Below are 17,639 nucleotides of genomic sequence, written 5' to 3'. Positions count from 1 at the left end.
GGCGCGGGGTGAGGGGAGCCACACGCAGGCAGGCCCTGCAGCCCTTGGACAGACGCTGCGCCTCCCTGGGCCCCTGCTGGATTTCCATGATAAATACAGCAATGGTGACAGATAGTGTGGCCAGCCCTGCTCTTGTCAGCCAAGCCTTTTAGCAGGTTTGATTAATTGCTTTACGATTTCACATCCAGCCGGGGGCCACTGGTGGGTCGCTTCTGCCCCCCGTCAGGTGGAAGAATGGAGCAGGCTGCTGAATGAGCCTGTAGACGGCCACCATGTGCCAAGCTGGCGACCTCCTCTTAAAGGAAGATGAACTTAAATTAACTCCTTCCGGCCCCGTGCAGCTTTGCGGTGCCTCCTCGCCTTATTAGCATGGGCCTGAGGCCTCAGGGAGGAGTCTGGGGCTGCTGGCCCAAGTGCCTGATGGAGGAGAGCCGGTCTGGGCCCGTGGGCTTCTGCGTTCCAGACACGCTCGCCCTTCTGTGCTTTTGTCTCCGGGACCGAGTGGTCTGGGCAGAGGGTGGGGTGGGGGTCCCTTCACGTGCTGGCTGTGCGGTGGGCAGGTCTCCGCCTGTTCTTAGCTCTTTGGCACTCCCTAAGGACACTCTTGCCTAGGAGCGAAGCTGCTTACTTTTCATGATACAGAGGAGGTAAAATTCATGACCTGAGGAAAGGTCGGTAGTTGTGGGGCTGGGAGGGGCTTGCACGTACCTGGAAGCAAAGTGAAGCTGCTTAAGACTTTCTGCGACTCTCTTGCCTTGGTTGGTGCTGCCCCTGAGCCCACGTGTTTGCTCAAGGTCGAAAACATAGGGACACCTCCCTTAAACTGCAGCAGATCTTTAAGAAAACCATGCATGCAACACTTTGGTCTGCTGGGCTTTTCTTTTTTTTAATTTGCTTTTAAATTTAAAACTACCCTAAACCAAGCTAACATCCTCCCCAGACTAACATTTGAACCAAGCTTTCTTGAATGCCGACGGTCTCCTGGTTTCCTTACTGCGGTGTAAGGGCCGCTCACACTGCCTTCAGGAAGAGTGGCCGGACCCAGGCTCCATCTTGGCATCCTGACCCTCCTAGAATCCTGTCATGCTTTCTGGATGAGATGAGCCGTGCCTGCTGTTGGTGTCCCTTACTTACCTACTCCTCGATGCTTTTGTTCAGACGTGGCTTTCCAGCAGGGCCGGTGGAGGGCAGGTTGGGAGTTTGAAGGATTGTGGACGTGTTACAATGAATCGAGAAATGTCACTGCAGCTTGTTTCGGCTCTGGGTGGGGAGGGGTGACACAGAGAGTGGCCTTCAGTCTTCGCTTTGACCCTTTGGGGCTCCCTGGTACCCTGCATCAGATTTTATACGCATCGTCTTTTTCCAGTTCTGCAAAGCTCTGTGCTCGAAGTTTTCCTTGAATTCTGGCTCCGCCACCCCAATTGAGCAGAGCTGATCTGTAAGTTCTGTGAAATTTGAAGAGAAGAATCAAACCATTGTTACACTGGTGGAGCTTTTGTTACGCAAATTTCATTAAGAGACTGGGACTCTCACAGGTTTTTCAAAGAGTCCAACTACATTTTCATTAGCCCCGCTCCACCCAGGCCTCTGTGACCTCCATTCTCGGGCTGACGCTCTGTCTAGACCTGTCCCCCACCCACGGAGGAAGCAGAGACTTGAGAAGAGACAGGATGGGATATTAAAGGCCTGAGTGGGCTCTGGGTATTGTTGGGGCCTGTGGCCGTCTGTTTGACCTGTGGAGGGCGGGAGACAGCAGTGTGGTGGCCCACACCGGGGCTGAAGGCCCGCATTGTGCCATGGAGGGGCCATCAGGTCACCATTCTCACGCTGAGAAGGATGGAGTGCCTTCTCCAGAGCTGAGCTCATTGTGTGCAAATCTGTGGGCCAAGGCCCAGACCTGGTTTCTGGGCCGTTTCTCAGTGCATAGGACACTGAGATGGAGACCAGCTGGTGCCACGTGGTGTCATTGCGCCTCAGCTTTGCTTCACAAGTCTGGCTTCACAAATGAGACAGCTCTAGTTCTTACAAGTGCCGTTTTAAAGAATAGATGGAAAGTACTTGTCTACTCTTAGGACGAGCACTGGTGTGCAGGAAATACCCATTCCTCCTCTGGAGGAGAGAACTGTAGCCACTTATTCTTCTGTGTCCTCCTGCCCACAGGGGGTGAGAACATCAAAAGCATAAACCAGCAGTCAGGAGCACACGTGGAGCTTCAGCGGAACCCCCCTCCCAACACGGACCCCAACCTGCGGATATTCACCATCAGGGGCGTTCCTCAGCAGATTGAGCTGGCCAGACATCTCATAGATGAGAAAGTTGGCGTACGTACAAGGTCCTTTCCCCACCTGGCCTGATAGTAGCTGGGTTTTCATTTGGATGTCCAAGGCACCTGTTTCTCCCCAGAACCTTGTACTTCCTGTGGCTCTCGGTCCTCACGTGATGTGAGGGCAACAGCCCCCTCCCACTTCACTGAGGGGGAAGGTCGGGGCGCAGGGACACCAGGGCCAGGCCCAGACGCGCAGAGCTCGCCCAGGCCACCGCAGCTCAGGCCCCGAGCCGTTGGCCCTGCAGGCAGCGTTCATTGACTCTGGCTTTAGTTTCAGGCACCTCAAAGCAGATAAAGAAAGGGAGTGTTGGAGGACAGATTGGCCACTGCTCACCTCAGAGGGGCCATAGAATGGCAGGAAGCTGTGGGCAGCCTGAATTGACGGGAGAGTCAGCAGGTTGGTCCCTACCCCCAGGGTGACATGCCAGGGCAGTTGTGGCGGTGCCAGTATTGGCTGTGTGGTGCTATCGGTCGCTCAAGGGGCAGGAGCTGTTTCTGCAGATAAAGCCCACTGTGGGCAAGGAAGGCTAGCGCGAGTGCCGTAGGGTATCTTCACTTCACTTGTCTCTCTCCCCGAAAGCTGTGGTTTGCCTCGGGGCGGGCCTGGGCAGAGGGTGCGGGCGCAGCCGACAGGAGGTGAGAGTTCCCTCTGTGCCCTGACAGGGTGCCAGTCTCGGAGCGCCCGGAGCCTTCGCACAGGGCCCCTTCAGCCAGCCACCTGCCGCGCCGCATCAGAAGTGAGTCTTTTCTTGACTGGAAGAACTCACTGCCCCCAAGGGGTCCTCCCTTTCCAGCTACTTCCAGGCAGTGCCAGCCGAAAGCCGCAAGTTCTGGGCGTGGGCAGGACTCCTCTCCTTCTCTCTCACTGGTGGTCCCTCTGGCCTGTCTGTTGCTCAGTGACCAGTGCTTGGGCGAGAGCCTTCCCAGAGGGCGGAGGGTCTTCTGGTCCCGCCAGCATCCCCAAGGAGAGCTCACCGCCCTGGGGCTGGGTGGCGGGAGGGGTGTTCGTTTTTGCAAAAGCCGTTGTATTGTCTTTATTTGTTTTCCACTTTCTTTCAGCACCTTTCCTCCAAGGAGCTCAGGGTGCTTCCCAAACATGGCCGCTAAAGTGAACGGAAGCCCTCACAGCGCGCCTGTGAGGTGGGTGGGCCGCCTTTACTCCGCCCTGCCGCCTCTCCAGCAGAGGGCGCTGTGCTTGCCCCGGGGGCGGGCGCGGGCGCGGGGGGCGGCGGCCTGCCCTGGAATGAGCCCTCTTGTCCTCCGCAGTGGTCCTCCGGCCTTCCTGACCCAGGGCTGGGGCAGCACCTACCAGGCGTGGCAGCAGCCCACACAGCAGGTTCCAAGTAAGTGACTCGGGAGGAGGCGCATCTCCAGCTGGGCGGGGACGGGGCCCGCCTCTCTCCTGGCCCACCTTCTCAGGCCTTTCTTTCCCACCTACTCCGTCCTTCTCAGAGCTGCAGCCTTCCGTCACTCTGGTCCCCCAGAAACGGGTCCGAAAGGCCTGTGGGCCCCGCGAGTGTGGTTTGACCTGAGCCCCTCCCGCCCCTCGGCCCCTCCCACCGCCGCAGCCTCTTCAAGCAGCCGTGCCTAATGGGTGCTGCGCCTGCTCCCCTCCTCTGGCCTCAAGGTGGCCTTCTCCCTCTCCTCCCCAGCACCATCTTAGAAGGGGACTCTCTATCTCCTGAACGTCCAGAAAGCGCACGATTCGAGAATTTGCTCTCTAAGAAAACTGATTGTAAAGAGAAGGTGCTTCTCCTTGGAATTAAACCCCCTCCCACTCTCCGGCCCCCACGTCCACTTCAGGAGTCATTCTTGAGTTCTACTGCTGGTAGAGCCCATCTTGCACAGCCTTCCAAACAAAAAAACAAAACAAAAACCTTACCTTAGGTTCTTTTGACGTCTGAAGGGCCAGCCTGGTGGTGTTTGGAAAGCGCTCTTCAGCATGTCTGCAGGCTCTCCTCGGAGCGCCAGGCAGCTTTGCCCACAAGGGGCTGGTCCCGGAGTTCCACCCCTTTCCCCTTGAGCAGAGTGCTGGGTGTGAGACCCTGCCCCGGGGCGCCTGGTCAGGTTCACAGCTGGAGAAGCCCCCCCACGCGTCTGGAGCAGTGCTGGGCAGCCTGAGGCATGTCCCCGCTTCTCTGGGGCTCCAGTTCTGCAATCTGTGAAATGAAGGGTTTGGATTTGATTTCTAAAGTACTTGTGAGCTCTGAAATTGCATGGTTGTGTTTGTTCCCTCTCTTCGCCCTTTCATACTTTCTTACGAAATACCTTAAACGTGCAGAATATCTTAAAGAACTTCACCACAAACACCTACACACCACCCAGATTCTACCCTCCGCATTTCACTGTGCTCACTTATCCCGCAGCCCGGGCGTGTTTTGTTTCCTCCTGTTCCATCAGAGGGCACCCCCAGGGTGGGAGGCGACCCAGATGGGGTTCCCCAGTGCCCATCGACCAGGACAGAGGACCTGGGAGAAGTCCTAGACTGTGGGGAGGCTTTGCGTTGAAGCTGCAGGGGACACGTCCACCTCCGTGCGGGGGGCGGTTCCCACAGAGCCCGCCCCGCTGCCTCCTCAGGCTAGGCGGGCGGGGAGTTGGTAAAGGCACATGGGCTGAGCGAGAGAAAACACAGCTAGCGCCTGCCCCTTGCACCGTGCACCAGCCTTCACCTGTGGTGTCGCTTGGTTCGTTCAGGGGAATGGAGAATTGGCTTTGGTCAGAAGAAAAATCCCACTTGCCCACAGTCTCCGTGTCTGAGGGGGCAGTTCCTGCTGCCTGTTGCCCAGGCCTTGCCTTCTCCTGGCGCCAGCGTCCAGGTCCGAGTCCCATCCTGCCGCAGTGCGGGGAGGAGGGGTCCCCCACACACACACCGAGTGTCCTCGTGCCTGCGCCCCTCCTCAGCCTTGAGGAAATTAACTCTTGGGGAAAGCATTGTGCCATGAGATGTGTTTTTGAGCACGTCCTTCCTGCCTGCTGCAGGCTGTGATTCTAACCCAAGAAAGGACTTGGGGGGTGGGGGGCGGCCCTCGGCAGACAGAGGGTCCCGACTTGCAGCTGTGGTCAAGTCTTTTAAACACTACCCGCCCCCCGTGCCCCTGGGCAGGCTGCTGCTGTGCTCCCCCCAGCCCAGCCTTTCTGCCCCCAGTGATGTGGAGAGGAGGGCGGGGACGACCCCCAACACATCCTCGCCCTCACCCCGGACAGGTGCGAGGCTGGGGGTCAGGTGTGTACCCCGTCTTCTGTCGTCACCTTGAGCGCAGTCTCTGGACACTTCCCTGTGTGTCCCCTATACCTCTCCTCGTGCAAAGGCAAAGCCATCAGTCCTTGAACAGAAGGGTCAGGGAAAGGGAGTGGTCAGCGCCATTTGGATTCTTTGTCGGTTTGCAGGCCAATCCAGGGAGCCGCAGATAGCACTCTGGCCCCGGGGGCTCTGCTCGTGGCAGCCCAGGGTCCCCGACTAAAGGGAGTTGAGGCCCTGCCTACTGGTCGCCCTTGCGGGGCAGCTGTCTGCCAGCCCCAGCCTTGCTGGCCTAGGTGGAGGCCCTCTTGGGGGTCTGCCTGGCTCCTCCCCCACCCCCACCCCGGGCCACAGGGGCAAGGGAGTGAGTGCAGAGAGCAGGGCCTGGAGCCTGCGGGCTGGGGGCCTCGGCCCCGGGAGCCCGAAGGCCTGACTGCTTTTGTGTTCTTCGCCCAGGCCAGCAGAGCCAGCCGCAGAGCAGCCAGCCCGACTACAGCAAGGCCTGGGAAGACTATTACAAAAAACAGAGTGAGTGCGTTGGCCTTCTTAACAAGCAGCTCCCCAGCCACAGAGCCCCCAAGACTGTAGACTTCAGAGTCCGTGGTTCCCTGACCCCTTTTTCTCTTTCCCGCTTTCCCTGTGTGAGTCGGATCTGCGCGTCTACCTTTGCCGCCCTCTCCCCACGTGTGCCTGTCAGGGGAGATGCGCAGTCGTCCTTTGCCGTCCTCCACTCCTCCTCCTCGTGCTTCTCTTCTGGACTCCAAAGGGCCCGAAGGGCATGGCACCTCCCCTCAGGGACAGTCCCGGCCTTGGCCGTCCACTTGAGAACCACTTGGTTAGGACTCAGGCCAGCCACGAGCCGTTTCCTGACTGCCTTGCGGTCTTGCCACCGCCCGGCTCCTTCTGGCCGTTTCAGGACAGGTGAAGAGGAAGGGGACGGTGAGGCTCAGAGCAGGGGGTCCAGGGTCGGAACGGGTGCTCAGTTGTTTTTCTTCCAAAGTAAGCTCTTTTCCTAACTGTGCCAGTTTGCTTAATTAAGCCAGTCTTTTTAAAAAGAGGAGGAGGAAACCTAGTAACAACAACCAAAAGCAAACAAAAAAATACCCTAAGTGAATCATTTAAAATTAGTACTAAGGTCTCTGGTGTGAATCCCAAAACTGCTGAAGCAGAATGTTCGGGTATTGTTGGAAGGAGGTGTCTCACGTATCTTGAGTCTGAAGGGTGTTACTTACTTGCTAGTTGGAAGAGCTCAGGTCATAGGCCGTCAAAGAAATGTTCACCCTGTGTTTGGGATCATTACAAGGTCAGCACCCTTCTGGGGGCCAGAGTGGGGGTCAGGGAGGTCACCGTCACCTGGAGCCCCTGGTGAAAGTCTTCCCAGAGCCCCCCATCCAGATTCCCAGACACGCATGGGCCGGGATGCCCTGCGCAGGTGCACACACCCCCGTGCTGGGGCACCCGCTTTCTCGCCCTCCCTCCTCCCCCTCCGGCCTGGGGCACTGACTGGGAGCTGGCAGGACAGGCAGACAGATGCAGAGAATGTGATTCTGGAGAGAGAAGACAGACAGGAAGGTCTTGTAGGATTGGAGCGGGGACCGGGCGAGGAGAGGCTGATAACCGCACTTTCTGCAGCAGTGCTCGGGCAGACCAGTCCTGGTGCAGCTCGCTGAGGGGTCTGGAGGGAGAGCGTGAGCGTCGGGCACTTGTTCCGGACGCCCCTGAGGCTTGGGGAAGGGATCCCTCCAGGCTCATGGTGTCCTTGCCTCCCACAAGTGCGTCCCTGCCCCCAATAACCCGTGCTTTGCTTTGTCGATCAGGTCACGCTGCCAGCGCCGCTCCTCAGGCCAGCTCCCCGCCGGACTACACAATGGCCTGGGCGGAGTATTACAGACAGCAGGTCGCGTTCTACGGGCAAACATTAGGGCAAGCTCAGGCCCACAGCCAGGTCTGTAGCCGATCGCCAGCACTGCCAAGACTTCCCAGACCAACCCTGACCCCCCTCCCAAGCCTTCTGTGTGTGCCTGACCCCGGGGCCAGAGCACGGGGCCCCTGGGCTGTGGAGGAACCGCTTGGGCCCCGGCACTGCTCAGCATGGCCGCCGTCTGCAGAGTGCCCCGCGGCCGCCTCCCTGGCCCCCTCCTCGCCCCAGACAGGACAGGTTTGAGCCAAGTGGAAGAATTGTTTGGGCAGCCCTACCAGGACAGGCCTGATCTTCCCTCAGATCCAGACCCAGAGCACAGTGCTGAGTGGCACTCAGTTCTTCCTCTGGACCCCAGGTCCCCCAGCTATAAAGGAGCGTGCCAAACTTAGCTGACCCTGGGCAAGTGTGGCACTGTGCCTAGGGAGTAAGACTAGCATTGGGGTCACTCCCCGGGCCTGTTCTTGACAAGGGTGGTGTGGCCAGGCTGTCACGCTCGTCCACAGTCGGCAGTGAGGGCCAGCAGGAGCAGGGCTGGTCCGCACCCTCTGAAGGCCAGGCCCTGCCTGGAAGCCTGGAGGCTCTGTCTCATCAGAGGCCCAAAAGGCTTTTCTTAACAAACGCAGGGAAGAGGACCAACTACTCCCGCAGGTCACATTTCAGGTGCATTTTTCAGGCGACCCGATGCCAGTCAGGTCCCTGTGGACAGTGTGTCAGTTACCACAGGCCCTGGACCCAAGGCCAGTCGTTCATCTCACGGCCAGAATGGCCCTCTGGGCCTGGGCCTGGTGGGAACAGGTGTCAGGGTGGTAGGTGACTGAGGAGAAGTATCACTCGCTCTCTCCCCTCTCCCCGCCCAGCGTCCCCTGTGGAAGGAGGTGCCCCGGGGCCTCCTGTACAAGAGAGGTTCTGTCTGGGCCAGATCCCATGACGAGGCCCGGAAGGGTGGCGTGTGCCCGCGGGCGTGCGTGCACGTGTGTCAGCTCCTGTCACCTCCCTGCAGACAGCCCCCGAGCCCAGGCCAGCACTTGAGAACTCGCCGTCAGACTAACTGCTCTCCCGCTTCCTTCCACAGGAACAGTAGGACAGTGGCCTGCAGCTCCCTTCCCCGCACCCCCCACAAACCATTGTGAGCAAAACCTATTTGTAACAGAGGTTTTTAGATGTGCAAACCTTTTGATGAAGAACCTTTGTTTTGTTCTGTGAAACACTATATTTAGATTAACAGAATTTTTCTAAAAATCGGGAGAATCAGTTACTAAAAATTGCTGATAATTTTTGTTTTGTTATTTTTGTTTGTTACTTCAAATGTGTAAGCTCTGGGATTCTTTTTGGAGCAATACCTGCAAATTCGGGCACCAGAATGTGCCACAGAGCAGTGACATTTCAACATGGTGTGTTTTTGTTTTGTTTTGTTTGCATGTCTTTTTATTTACAGTTTTTTCTGTTGCAACAGAAAGTGGCTTGGAAGTCTTAGGTGGCTTGTAACAAATTCTTTAAAAAAAAATTTAAACAGTATTTAAATATTCTTAAATGTGTAAATTCATTAAATGTTTTACTTCTAATTTCTTGTATCTTGGCTGTCTGGTTTTATTGCATTTTTTAAAAAACTGAACTATTATGTATTGTAATTAATTATGTGAATTCTGAATTGAGACAGATAATTGTATTGCTGTCCAACAGGGCTCGGGAGGGGGCATTTTATAGGGTTTGTATAATTTCTAGAGTTCTAAAGGGGTAATAATATAAAAATGTGTTTGTGTGTTTAGCAGACGTTTTTTCATGTCTCCATTACCTACCGATTGCAATTGTGTATCTAAGACCTCCAAGCTTGTTTTAAAAACAAAACAAAAAAACCTTTCTCTATTCTCTCAGAAATATAAATACTGTTATTTTTAATATTAAAAATAAATTCAATATAACTTTTAACACTGTGGAACATTAAACCGCATAAAAATGTAGTGACTATTTTTTAATTCCAAGGTGTTTTTTGCTTTTTTCTTTTAAATATTTTCTTAATATTTGTCAAATTAACTAGGTGGATAAATAAATCTAGCATTAACCACAATATGAATTAAATAATTTTGATTTAATAAAAGGGATAATATGATTTCCAGTGTTTACTGTAGTGTATCTTGTACAGATAACATGTATTTTTAAAGGAAAGAAAAACGGAATTGAAGCTATTTTTTCTTGCGTTTTTCAATTGACCTGGGGGACATTCCGTTTGAGATACACTGAAGTTACAGTGTCTGGGGTTTTTCTCCTTATTTTCCTTATAATGCTTGAAATGTCTAACTATTAAAAAAGGCAATTGGAAAATGTTATGCATGTTGTTTTTTTTAAAAAAGTGTTGTTTTTATTGGACTGACAATTCATTTTACACTCTACATAATAAAATTCCCACAAGACATCTTGTGGGCAAAGTATTTTTAGTCTGTTTGCTCTCTGTTTGCTTGTCCCTCCCGCTGCCCCTGCCCGCTGCCCCCTGAGATAAAGGCGAGGATTCTGGCCGCTCTTGGCCGATCGTCTTGCGCTACGTCGGCCCGACCTAGCTGGTGCACAGCCTACGTTGGTAGCTACTTCGTTAAGCTAATTTTATCTTCACGGCTTTGTATAATCTAACAGTTTAACTTGAGAGCCTTGGTCACCTCAGCCCCTCTTACCTGTCACATCTGCTCATCTCTTGACGTGGGTGTGACACCAAGAAGTCAAGCACGAGGTTCCTTGCGCAGAGGTGCTGCCATCCCAGGTGGAGCCGGAAGATTCGTTGAAGGGGGTCAGCGCGGCTCACCCTCTGCCTTCCACACACCTCCCCACACGTGTGCCTGAGAAGTGGGGACCGAAGTGGTCGGTCTGGCCCGCGGCCTGCTCCCTCCCTGTGTGGGTGCTGTTTACTCTCAGCCCTGGACCGGCTGTGGGACCCTGAGCTGCTGAGAGAGCTGCACTTTGTTTCACTGTTTTCATTAAGGAAACAAAAAGGGGGTGTCCTTACCCATAGGTTGAAACCACCATGGAGGGTCCTGTGGTTTCAGGACACACGGGGACAGTGTGGGCCCTGCACTGCAGGGTTATTGAGGAGCAAAGGAGATCGGCCTTCGACTCCCTGTTTTCCTGCTTCCTTGCCCGTTGACGGAAGCAGCCGGCTTTGAGCACAGCTCTCCCCTTGACTGTGAACGTGCCCTGCCTCTGCTGCTCGCTGTACACGGGGGCATCTCTTCATTCAGACACAGTGCTGCTAGGAGGATCCTGTTAGAACCCTCGTGATGGCTCGTTCTCGTGTGTGTGTGTTTGCAGTTCTGGTCCCTTTTCTCTTCTCTACCCCAGGCTCTAAGAGGAGGGGAAAAAAAGCATCTGTGGCTCCTTTAGGCCAAAAAGGGGTATGGAGAGCAGCCCATCTGCAGCCATTCCGAGGCCTGTTGAGAGCCGGAAGACAAAAAGGAGATGTGGCATCTTTAACTACACCTCTAGAGAATCGAGTTTGACGTTGAGAAATTGAATAGTAAAAGCCACTTGGAAGGAAGGAGGGGTCGAGCCAGAGGAGGGCATAAACGCTGATGATGGGAAAGGGAATTAGAGAGAGGGCATTACAGAGAAGGCTTCCTTCTAATTCATCTTCCAAGCGCTGTGCCAAAACAGCATTTGGCATGGTTCACAGGGAGTGATTGTGTGATAATGAACCCTAAGGTGTCCCTTAATTGAAGACTGAGCATTGCGGTTTGTGCCAAGAGTCATAAATGGTGCAGGCTTGCAGGAGGATGCATTTTCTTAAATGTATCGGTGAGTACAGATTAGCGCTTGTCCCCAGTGAAATGCCCATACTATAAATTATGGAAATCTCTCTCTCTCTCTCTGTCTCTCTCTCTCTCTCTCTCTCTCTCTCTCTGTCTCTCTCTCTCTCTCTGTTTCTCTGATGCAGCCTTTTATTGAGGCACGGGGGAGGAGAGGCGGGGTGCAGTCCAGCAGGAGGCTGGGGGAAAGTTTGCAAGCATATGAAATTTGGCCTCTCATTAACATGGCGCCCACGGAAGATGGTTTTCATCAGCAGTCTGGTGTCCTGGAAGGCTGAAGCGCTTGAAATGTACCAAGTTCAGCGATTGTGTTCCATTAAGAAAGCTGCATGGTCATCACGGAAGGGACAGTCTGTGTGTTGGGGGAGGCAGGGGAGGAGGGCGGGTGCCCAGTCTGTCTGCAGGACTCTCGCCCCACCTCCCATACTCCAGCACACTTGCACGCTTGGGCTCTGCCCAAACTCAGGATCCAAGGACCCAGCTGGGCTGTTCCCAACCCACCCAAGGGTTTGGGCTGAGGGCAGGGAGTCCGCCAGCCAGTGTGCCTCCATCACTAACCCTGGTCTCAGGTAGGAGGTGCAGTCTTCCCAGTGTCCCTCTCAAGTGGTGACCATCCACGATGTCCTCCTGCAGCCCCCGCAGTCAGGTTGGCTGGGGTACAGATGGCGTGTTGCAGGGCTTTGGTCCAAGAGGGAGTTTGGACGCCAGGGGGCCTCAGCCTCTAGCTGGCTACAGCAGCACTGTTTCCCGAGCCCACTTCTGGCCCACTGGGGCCCAGCTGGGGTTTTTAAGATGGGCTAATGCAAATGGCCCTGATAGACTCTTCGAGATTAATGGCCAGAAAGTGGGTTGACGCTCAATTCCGCGGGGCGTGCTGGTCCTGGGTCCGCATCTTGGGTGGGTGGAAGGGCAAGTGAAGACAGCCCTGAAACAATGGGAATCTTCACTGGCCTTTGTCTTGAGGGCCTTTTAGTAGCATCTACCAAGAACGTTCTGGCCCTTTCCAGGCTTCTCCTTTGCTGGGGTTCTCCACACCTAGGGTGGTAGGCAGGTCTGTTCTTCCCGTTTTACAGACGAGGGCTCAGAGTCCAAAGCTAAGTCAATTGCCCTTATCCACACAAGTACGTGGGGTTCTGGGCCAAGTTCTGTGCTGCCCTTTACCTAGGCCTTCAACAGAGAGCATCACGACTGCCCACAGGGGGCTCATGGTCAAGCAGGGGGACACGGCCATCACCACCAAGTGAGACAGTTGATAGGATGAGGACACAGCCCTAAAAGTTAGTGCCGTGTGCCAACCACGGGTCAGGCCCCGTCACTGCATTGCAGTCAATCATCACCTCTGATTCCGTATTTGCAAATTCACCTATTCACTAAAATTTATTTATAACCTTAAAATCAACACTCACCACACTTTTGTGGTCATTCCCAGAAAAGAAAAAAAAAAAAATTGAGTTGCCCGCTGCTCGTGTTCCCAGCTGAAATGAACCAGGCAAACAGTCTGCCTTCCTGTTCCGGCTCCTGTTCCAAGCAAGGGTCCTCCCGGCAGTCTCTTCAGTGCCGTGTATTTTGCATTTTTGTGCTTTCCCTTGGTTATTTTGCGTTTAAAATGACCCCTAAGCGAAGTGCTGTCTAATGATGTCCTTTACAGAGAAGACACAGGTGTTAGATAAGCTTTGCTCAAGCATGAGTTATAGTGCTGCTGGCTGTGAGTTCAACGTTCATGAATCGACGATATATATTAAATAAGATGGCTTTAAACAGAAACACACATAAAGCAAAGTTATTGTGCTGGTTGGTTGGTGAAAAAATGCGGTGAGCCTGTATTTCCCTGAGGAGCAAGGGTTCAGTATTCGCTGGTCCAGTTTCTCTGCAACTTTATAGAGCATCACACTGCAAGTAACAAGAACAGCCAATACCTTACTTTCCCGTAAGAGCCTCTTGGCCCTGGGGGCCCACCTGGGAGATGAGGAAACAGGTTTGAACAGGTTCTTGCCAGAGTCCTGGCTATGGAGGCGACAGAGCAGGGCTCAGACCTCAGTCAGACTGCAAAACCGGCCCACTTTGCCACTCCGGGGACAGACACGTATGCGAGGGACACCTAAGTTGGTTCTAGAGGGACCTAACAGGTTCAGCCCACCGGGGGCACAGACTGGAAGATTTAAAGGTACAAACTCAAGCTCTACTACTCACTCAACAGTCTCCTTACCTGCAGCGGGAATAATAACTACCTCCCCGATCACGGGGCTGAGGTGGGATTGAATGACACGTATGTAAAGCCCTTGACATCTGGCTTATCATAAGCTCTCAGACAGTGGCAGCTCAGACTGGTAACTGAGTCCAGGGCTTCTGACTGCTTTGGTGGCTTCTTCTGCTCCCCTCTGAGCACCAGGACAGACTGTGTGATCTGAAACAAATGTCAGCCTCAGCACGAACCCTCTAAGCTTCTCCTGGGCTCTCTTGGTCTCCCCAGGACACATGATCCCAGGTCCAGCTCGCTGGTCCCCTGAGGTCCGGGCAGCTAGGCCATTAGGAAGGAGCTGCCCCCGAGGGGCAGATGAGGACCAGGACCACCCCCGACCCCAACACACAGATGGGTGGGTGACGGCTTGGGCCTGTTGTTCGGTGATTCGAGGCTGCTCAGTATTGGCCCACAAGATGCTGTTTAAGGAAACCCTCTACAGGAATTCCCTGGCGGTCCAGTGGTTACGACTCGCCGGTGCCACTGCCAGGCCTGGGTTCAATCTCTGGTCGGGGAACTAAGATCCCGCAAGCTGCACGGCGCGGCCAAAAAAATTAAAAATAATAATAAGGAAAACCTTTTCAAGCACATCAAAAAGGAATATGTGATCCTTTGGTCTCTCCCTCTTGCATCAGATTCTCTAATCCTGACTTTGCTGGGAAGCAGGTACCTTGGCCCCTGAGCAGGGACCTGAGCCCCCCACCTGTCCCAGCTGTCACTCACTGCCAGCCACTCTGCTGCATTCAGACCAAGCCCCCAAAGTCCACGTACCTTCCTTTCACTGGGGTGCGGTCAGATGCTTGCAGCTGCAGCTCTGTGTTTAAGAGAAGGATGACGATCAAGATTGGGTGCGGACAGGACAGCGATCATAGTTTTGTCCTGGGGCTTGATGTCATGCCACGAGGTCACCTGTCTGAGCTTATTTACTGAAAGGTTCTTCCCCAGACCTGCCTTTTCCTCAGTCAAGGGGAGACAGCGACCAGCTGCGGCATCCGGAGTCCTGGCTTTTGTTCCCTGCTTGGATGTCTGACTTCCTCTGTGACCTGAGCGGATCATGTCTCTTCATCTCAGTTTGTCTTCAGGAACCAGACTACACCAGTGGTTTCCTAATTGTGTTAGTGTTCCCTAGTTGTTCAATTCCAATTCCAATAAAATGCATTAAATGTCTTTAAACATTTTCCATTATAATTTTTTTAAGCACCATGCGCTCAAGTATGTCATATGCTGAATTTCCATTTGTTCCATCTGCTTGTCTATCTTTGTGTCAATGCAATGCTATCCTAACTACTGTACATTTATAGTGAGTCCTTCAACTTTCTTGTTCTTCAGTATTGCCCTGGCTATTGCTATTCTCAGCTCTTTGCATTTCCATAAAAATTTGAGAAGCAGTTTATCAATCCTCTACTCCCCACAAAAATGACTTTAAAGCTACTGGGATTCTGATTGGGATTGCACTGAATCTATGGGAAGAATTGACAACCTAACAATATTGAGTCTTCCTGTCCATGTATGTGGTGTATCCCTATCTCTTGTTTAGTTGTTTGATTTCTCTCTGTAATTTTAGTAGTTTTCGGTATAGAGGTCTTGCACATCTTTCTTTCCATTGACTTCCGGGTTTTTTGATATTTTGCTGTGGTATTTTTTTTAATAAAAAAGGTCATGGGGCTTCCCTGCTGGCGCAGTGGTTGAGAATCTGCCTGCCAATGCAGAGGACACGGGTTCGAGCCCTGGTCTGGGAAGATCCCACATGCCACGGAGCAACTAGGCCCGTGAGCCACAACTACTGAGCCTGCCCGTCTGGAGCTTGTGGTCTGCAACAAGAGAGGCCGCGACAGTGAGAGGCCTGCACACCGCGATGAAGAGTGGCCCCTGCTCCCTGCAACTAGAGAAAGCCAACGCACAGAAACGAAGACCCAACACAGCCAAAAACAAACAAACAAACAAACAAACAAATAAATAAAGGGCATGAAGAACCTAGGGGTAAAACGGGAATAAAGACACAGACCTACTAGAGAATGGACTTGAGGATATGGGGAGGGGGAAGGGTAAGCTGTGACAAAGTGAGAGAGTGGCATGGACATATATACACTACCAAACGTAAAATAGATAGCTAGTAGGAAGCAGCCGCATAGCACAGGGAGATCAGCTGGGTGCTTTGTGACCACCTAGAGGGGTGGGATAGGGAGGGTGGGAGGGAGGGAGACGCAAGAGGGAAGAGATATGGGAACATATGTATATGTATAACTGATTCACTTTGTTATAAAGCAGAAACTAACACACCATTGTAAAGCAATTATACTCCAATAAAGATGTTTAAAAAAACCCAGAAAATGATATTTTTTAATTTCATTTTTAATTTCTTTGTTGCTGGTGATAGAAATATAATTTACGTTTACACATTGACCTTGATTCCAATGACCATACTTAAATTCCTTGTTAATTCTAATAACTTGTAGATTCATTTGGCTTTTCTATGTTCAGAGTCATGTCATTTATAGTGATGGTGTCATTTTTTGCGTTCCAATCTTTATGCCATTTGTTTCTTTTTATTGCTTCCTTGCAAGGCCGAGACTGCCAGTACATTGTCAACTGAAAACAGTGAGAGTGGACATCCTGGTCTTGTTTGCATTCTAAGGGAACACTTTCAATAACTCACCATTAATTATATGTTGTACATTTGTCGTATATACCTTTTATTGGGTAAGGAAATTCCCTTCTGTTTCTAGTTTGCTGAAAGTTTTATCATGAATGGGCGTGGAATTTTTCAAGTGCTTTTTCTGCATCTATAGACAGCATTACATGAATAATCTCCTTTTTAATTTTAATATAGTGAATTACATTGATGGATTTTCAAATGTTAAACCAGCCTTGCATTCCCAGAATAAATTTCACTTGGTTGTAATGTATTACCTATCCTTCCTGTGTATCATCGGATTGATTTGCCAATATTTTTGTTTAGGATTTTTGTATGTATATTCATGAGAACAATCGGTCTATAATCTACACCATAATTTAACCCACTGAAGACCTGAAACATGCCCACTCATGCTCCTAGCTTAACCCATTTCCATCTGGGTTATGCCACCACCATTCACATTCCTGGTGAGGAATGTTCTCACTCTGGGCTGCTCTTTGAATTCAGGCCTGCAGGCATCGTACCAAAAAGTTCATCACTCAGTTTGTTACTGAGTTCCATGCTCACTTAGAAGCGAGGCAGATCATCTCACCATGGCCAGTGGTCATTGTGCCGTTAACACCCACAACTAATATTGCTAAAGCACCAGCCATACTCAAGACACTGTGCTTGGCCCTGGCGGGTAAAGCAAAGCCACTTCTCCCCTTACGGAGCTTCCCATCCAGGAAAGGTGTTCGTTTACGCCCGGCAATGGCTACTTAGCAACTCAGCTTTGAGACAAAAATTTCTTCCTACACCTTCCCTTTGAATCTTCTGAATTTGTTCTATTAAAGACTATTTAAAATAACAAGGTAGGGCTTCCCTGGTGGCGCAGTGGTTGAGAGTCCGCCTGCTGATGCAGGGGACACGGGTTTGTGCCCCGGTCCGGGAGGATCCCACATGCCGCGGAGCAGCTGGGCCCGTGGGCCATGGCCACTGAGCCTGCGCGTCCGGAACCTGTGCTCCACAATGGGAGAGGCCACAACAGTGAGAGGCCCGCGTACTGAAAAAAAAATAAAAATAAAAATAAATAAAAATAAATAAAAATAACAAGGTAAGCAGTTTTAATACTGTTGTCCTTAGCAACTGCTTATTTGTCTGAATCGAGGTCACACCCACACTGTGCAACGAATTCAGAAATAACATGGATGCTGTGGCTCACGTGAAACTCATCCCCAAACTCCTTGTTTTGATTCTATCACCAGCCTCACTGCTGTCATGGATTGACTGGCAAGTAAGTATGTAAACGTGAACTTATTCATCTCTTGCTATTTAAATGCCACTTGTATCTGTTTTCTTTGGTTTTCTGCAGTCTGAATATGTTATGCCGAAGTGTGGCATCTTTTGTGTGTTTGTTTTTTTGTAGTTGTTTGTTTTGTTTCTTGGTTTTTTTAAAATTTATTTCATTCATTTTTTGAATAAATGTTTTGTTTCTTTTTGTTTGTTTTGTTTT

At 52.0% G+C, this 17,639-nt stretch overlaps 1 protein-coding gene across 1 annotated transcript in view; it reads left to right on the top strand.

The window, feature by feature from the left end:
- The window catches only part of FUBP3 (far upstream element binding protein 3), a gene marked incomplete at its 5' end in the record, with an annotated part of 48,691 nt that extends 38,780 nt beyond the window's left edge, over window positions 1-9,911 (top strand). The window contains 7 exons of the mRNA XM_079707068.1: window positions 2,161-2,321; window positions 2,990-3,063; window positions 3,386-3,466; window positions 3,593-3,669; window positions 6,021-6,092; window positions 7,382-7,509; window positions 8,558-9,911. Coding sequence (XP_079563194.1) covers window positions 2,161-2,321; window positions 2,990-3,063; window positions 3,386-3,466; window positions 3,593-3,669; window positions 6,021-6,092; window positions 7,382-7,509; window positions 8,558-8,566 — 602 coding nt within the window. The 3' untranslated portion in view covers window positions 8,567-9,911. The remainder of the gene's footprint in view (window positions 1-2,160; window positions 2,322-2,989; window positions 3,064-3,385; window positions 3,467-3,592; window positions 3,670-6,020; window positions 6,093-7,381; window positions 7,510-8,557) is intronic.
- Window positions 9,912-17,639: the final 7,728 nt, after the last annotated feature.

The sequence above is a fragment of the Hyperoodon ampullatus genome, assembly GCF_949752795.1.
Source record: "Hyperoodon ampullatus genome assembly, chromosome: 6".
Taxonomy (NCBI): domain Eukaryota; kingdom Metazoa; phylum Chordata; class Mammalia; order Artiodactyla; family Ziphiidae; genus Hyperoodon; species Hyperoodon ampullatus.
The sequence above is the reverse complement of the archived record's forward strand: the minus strand, read 5'-3'. Positions and strand labels throughout refer to the sequence as shown.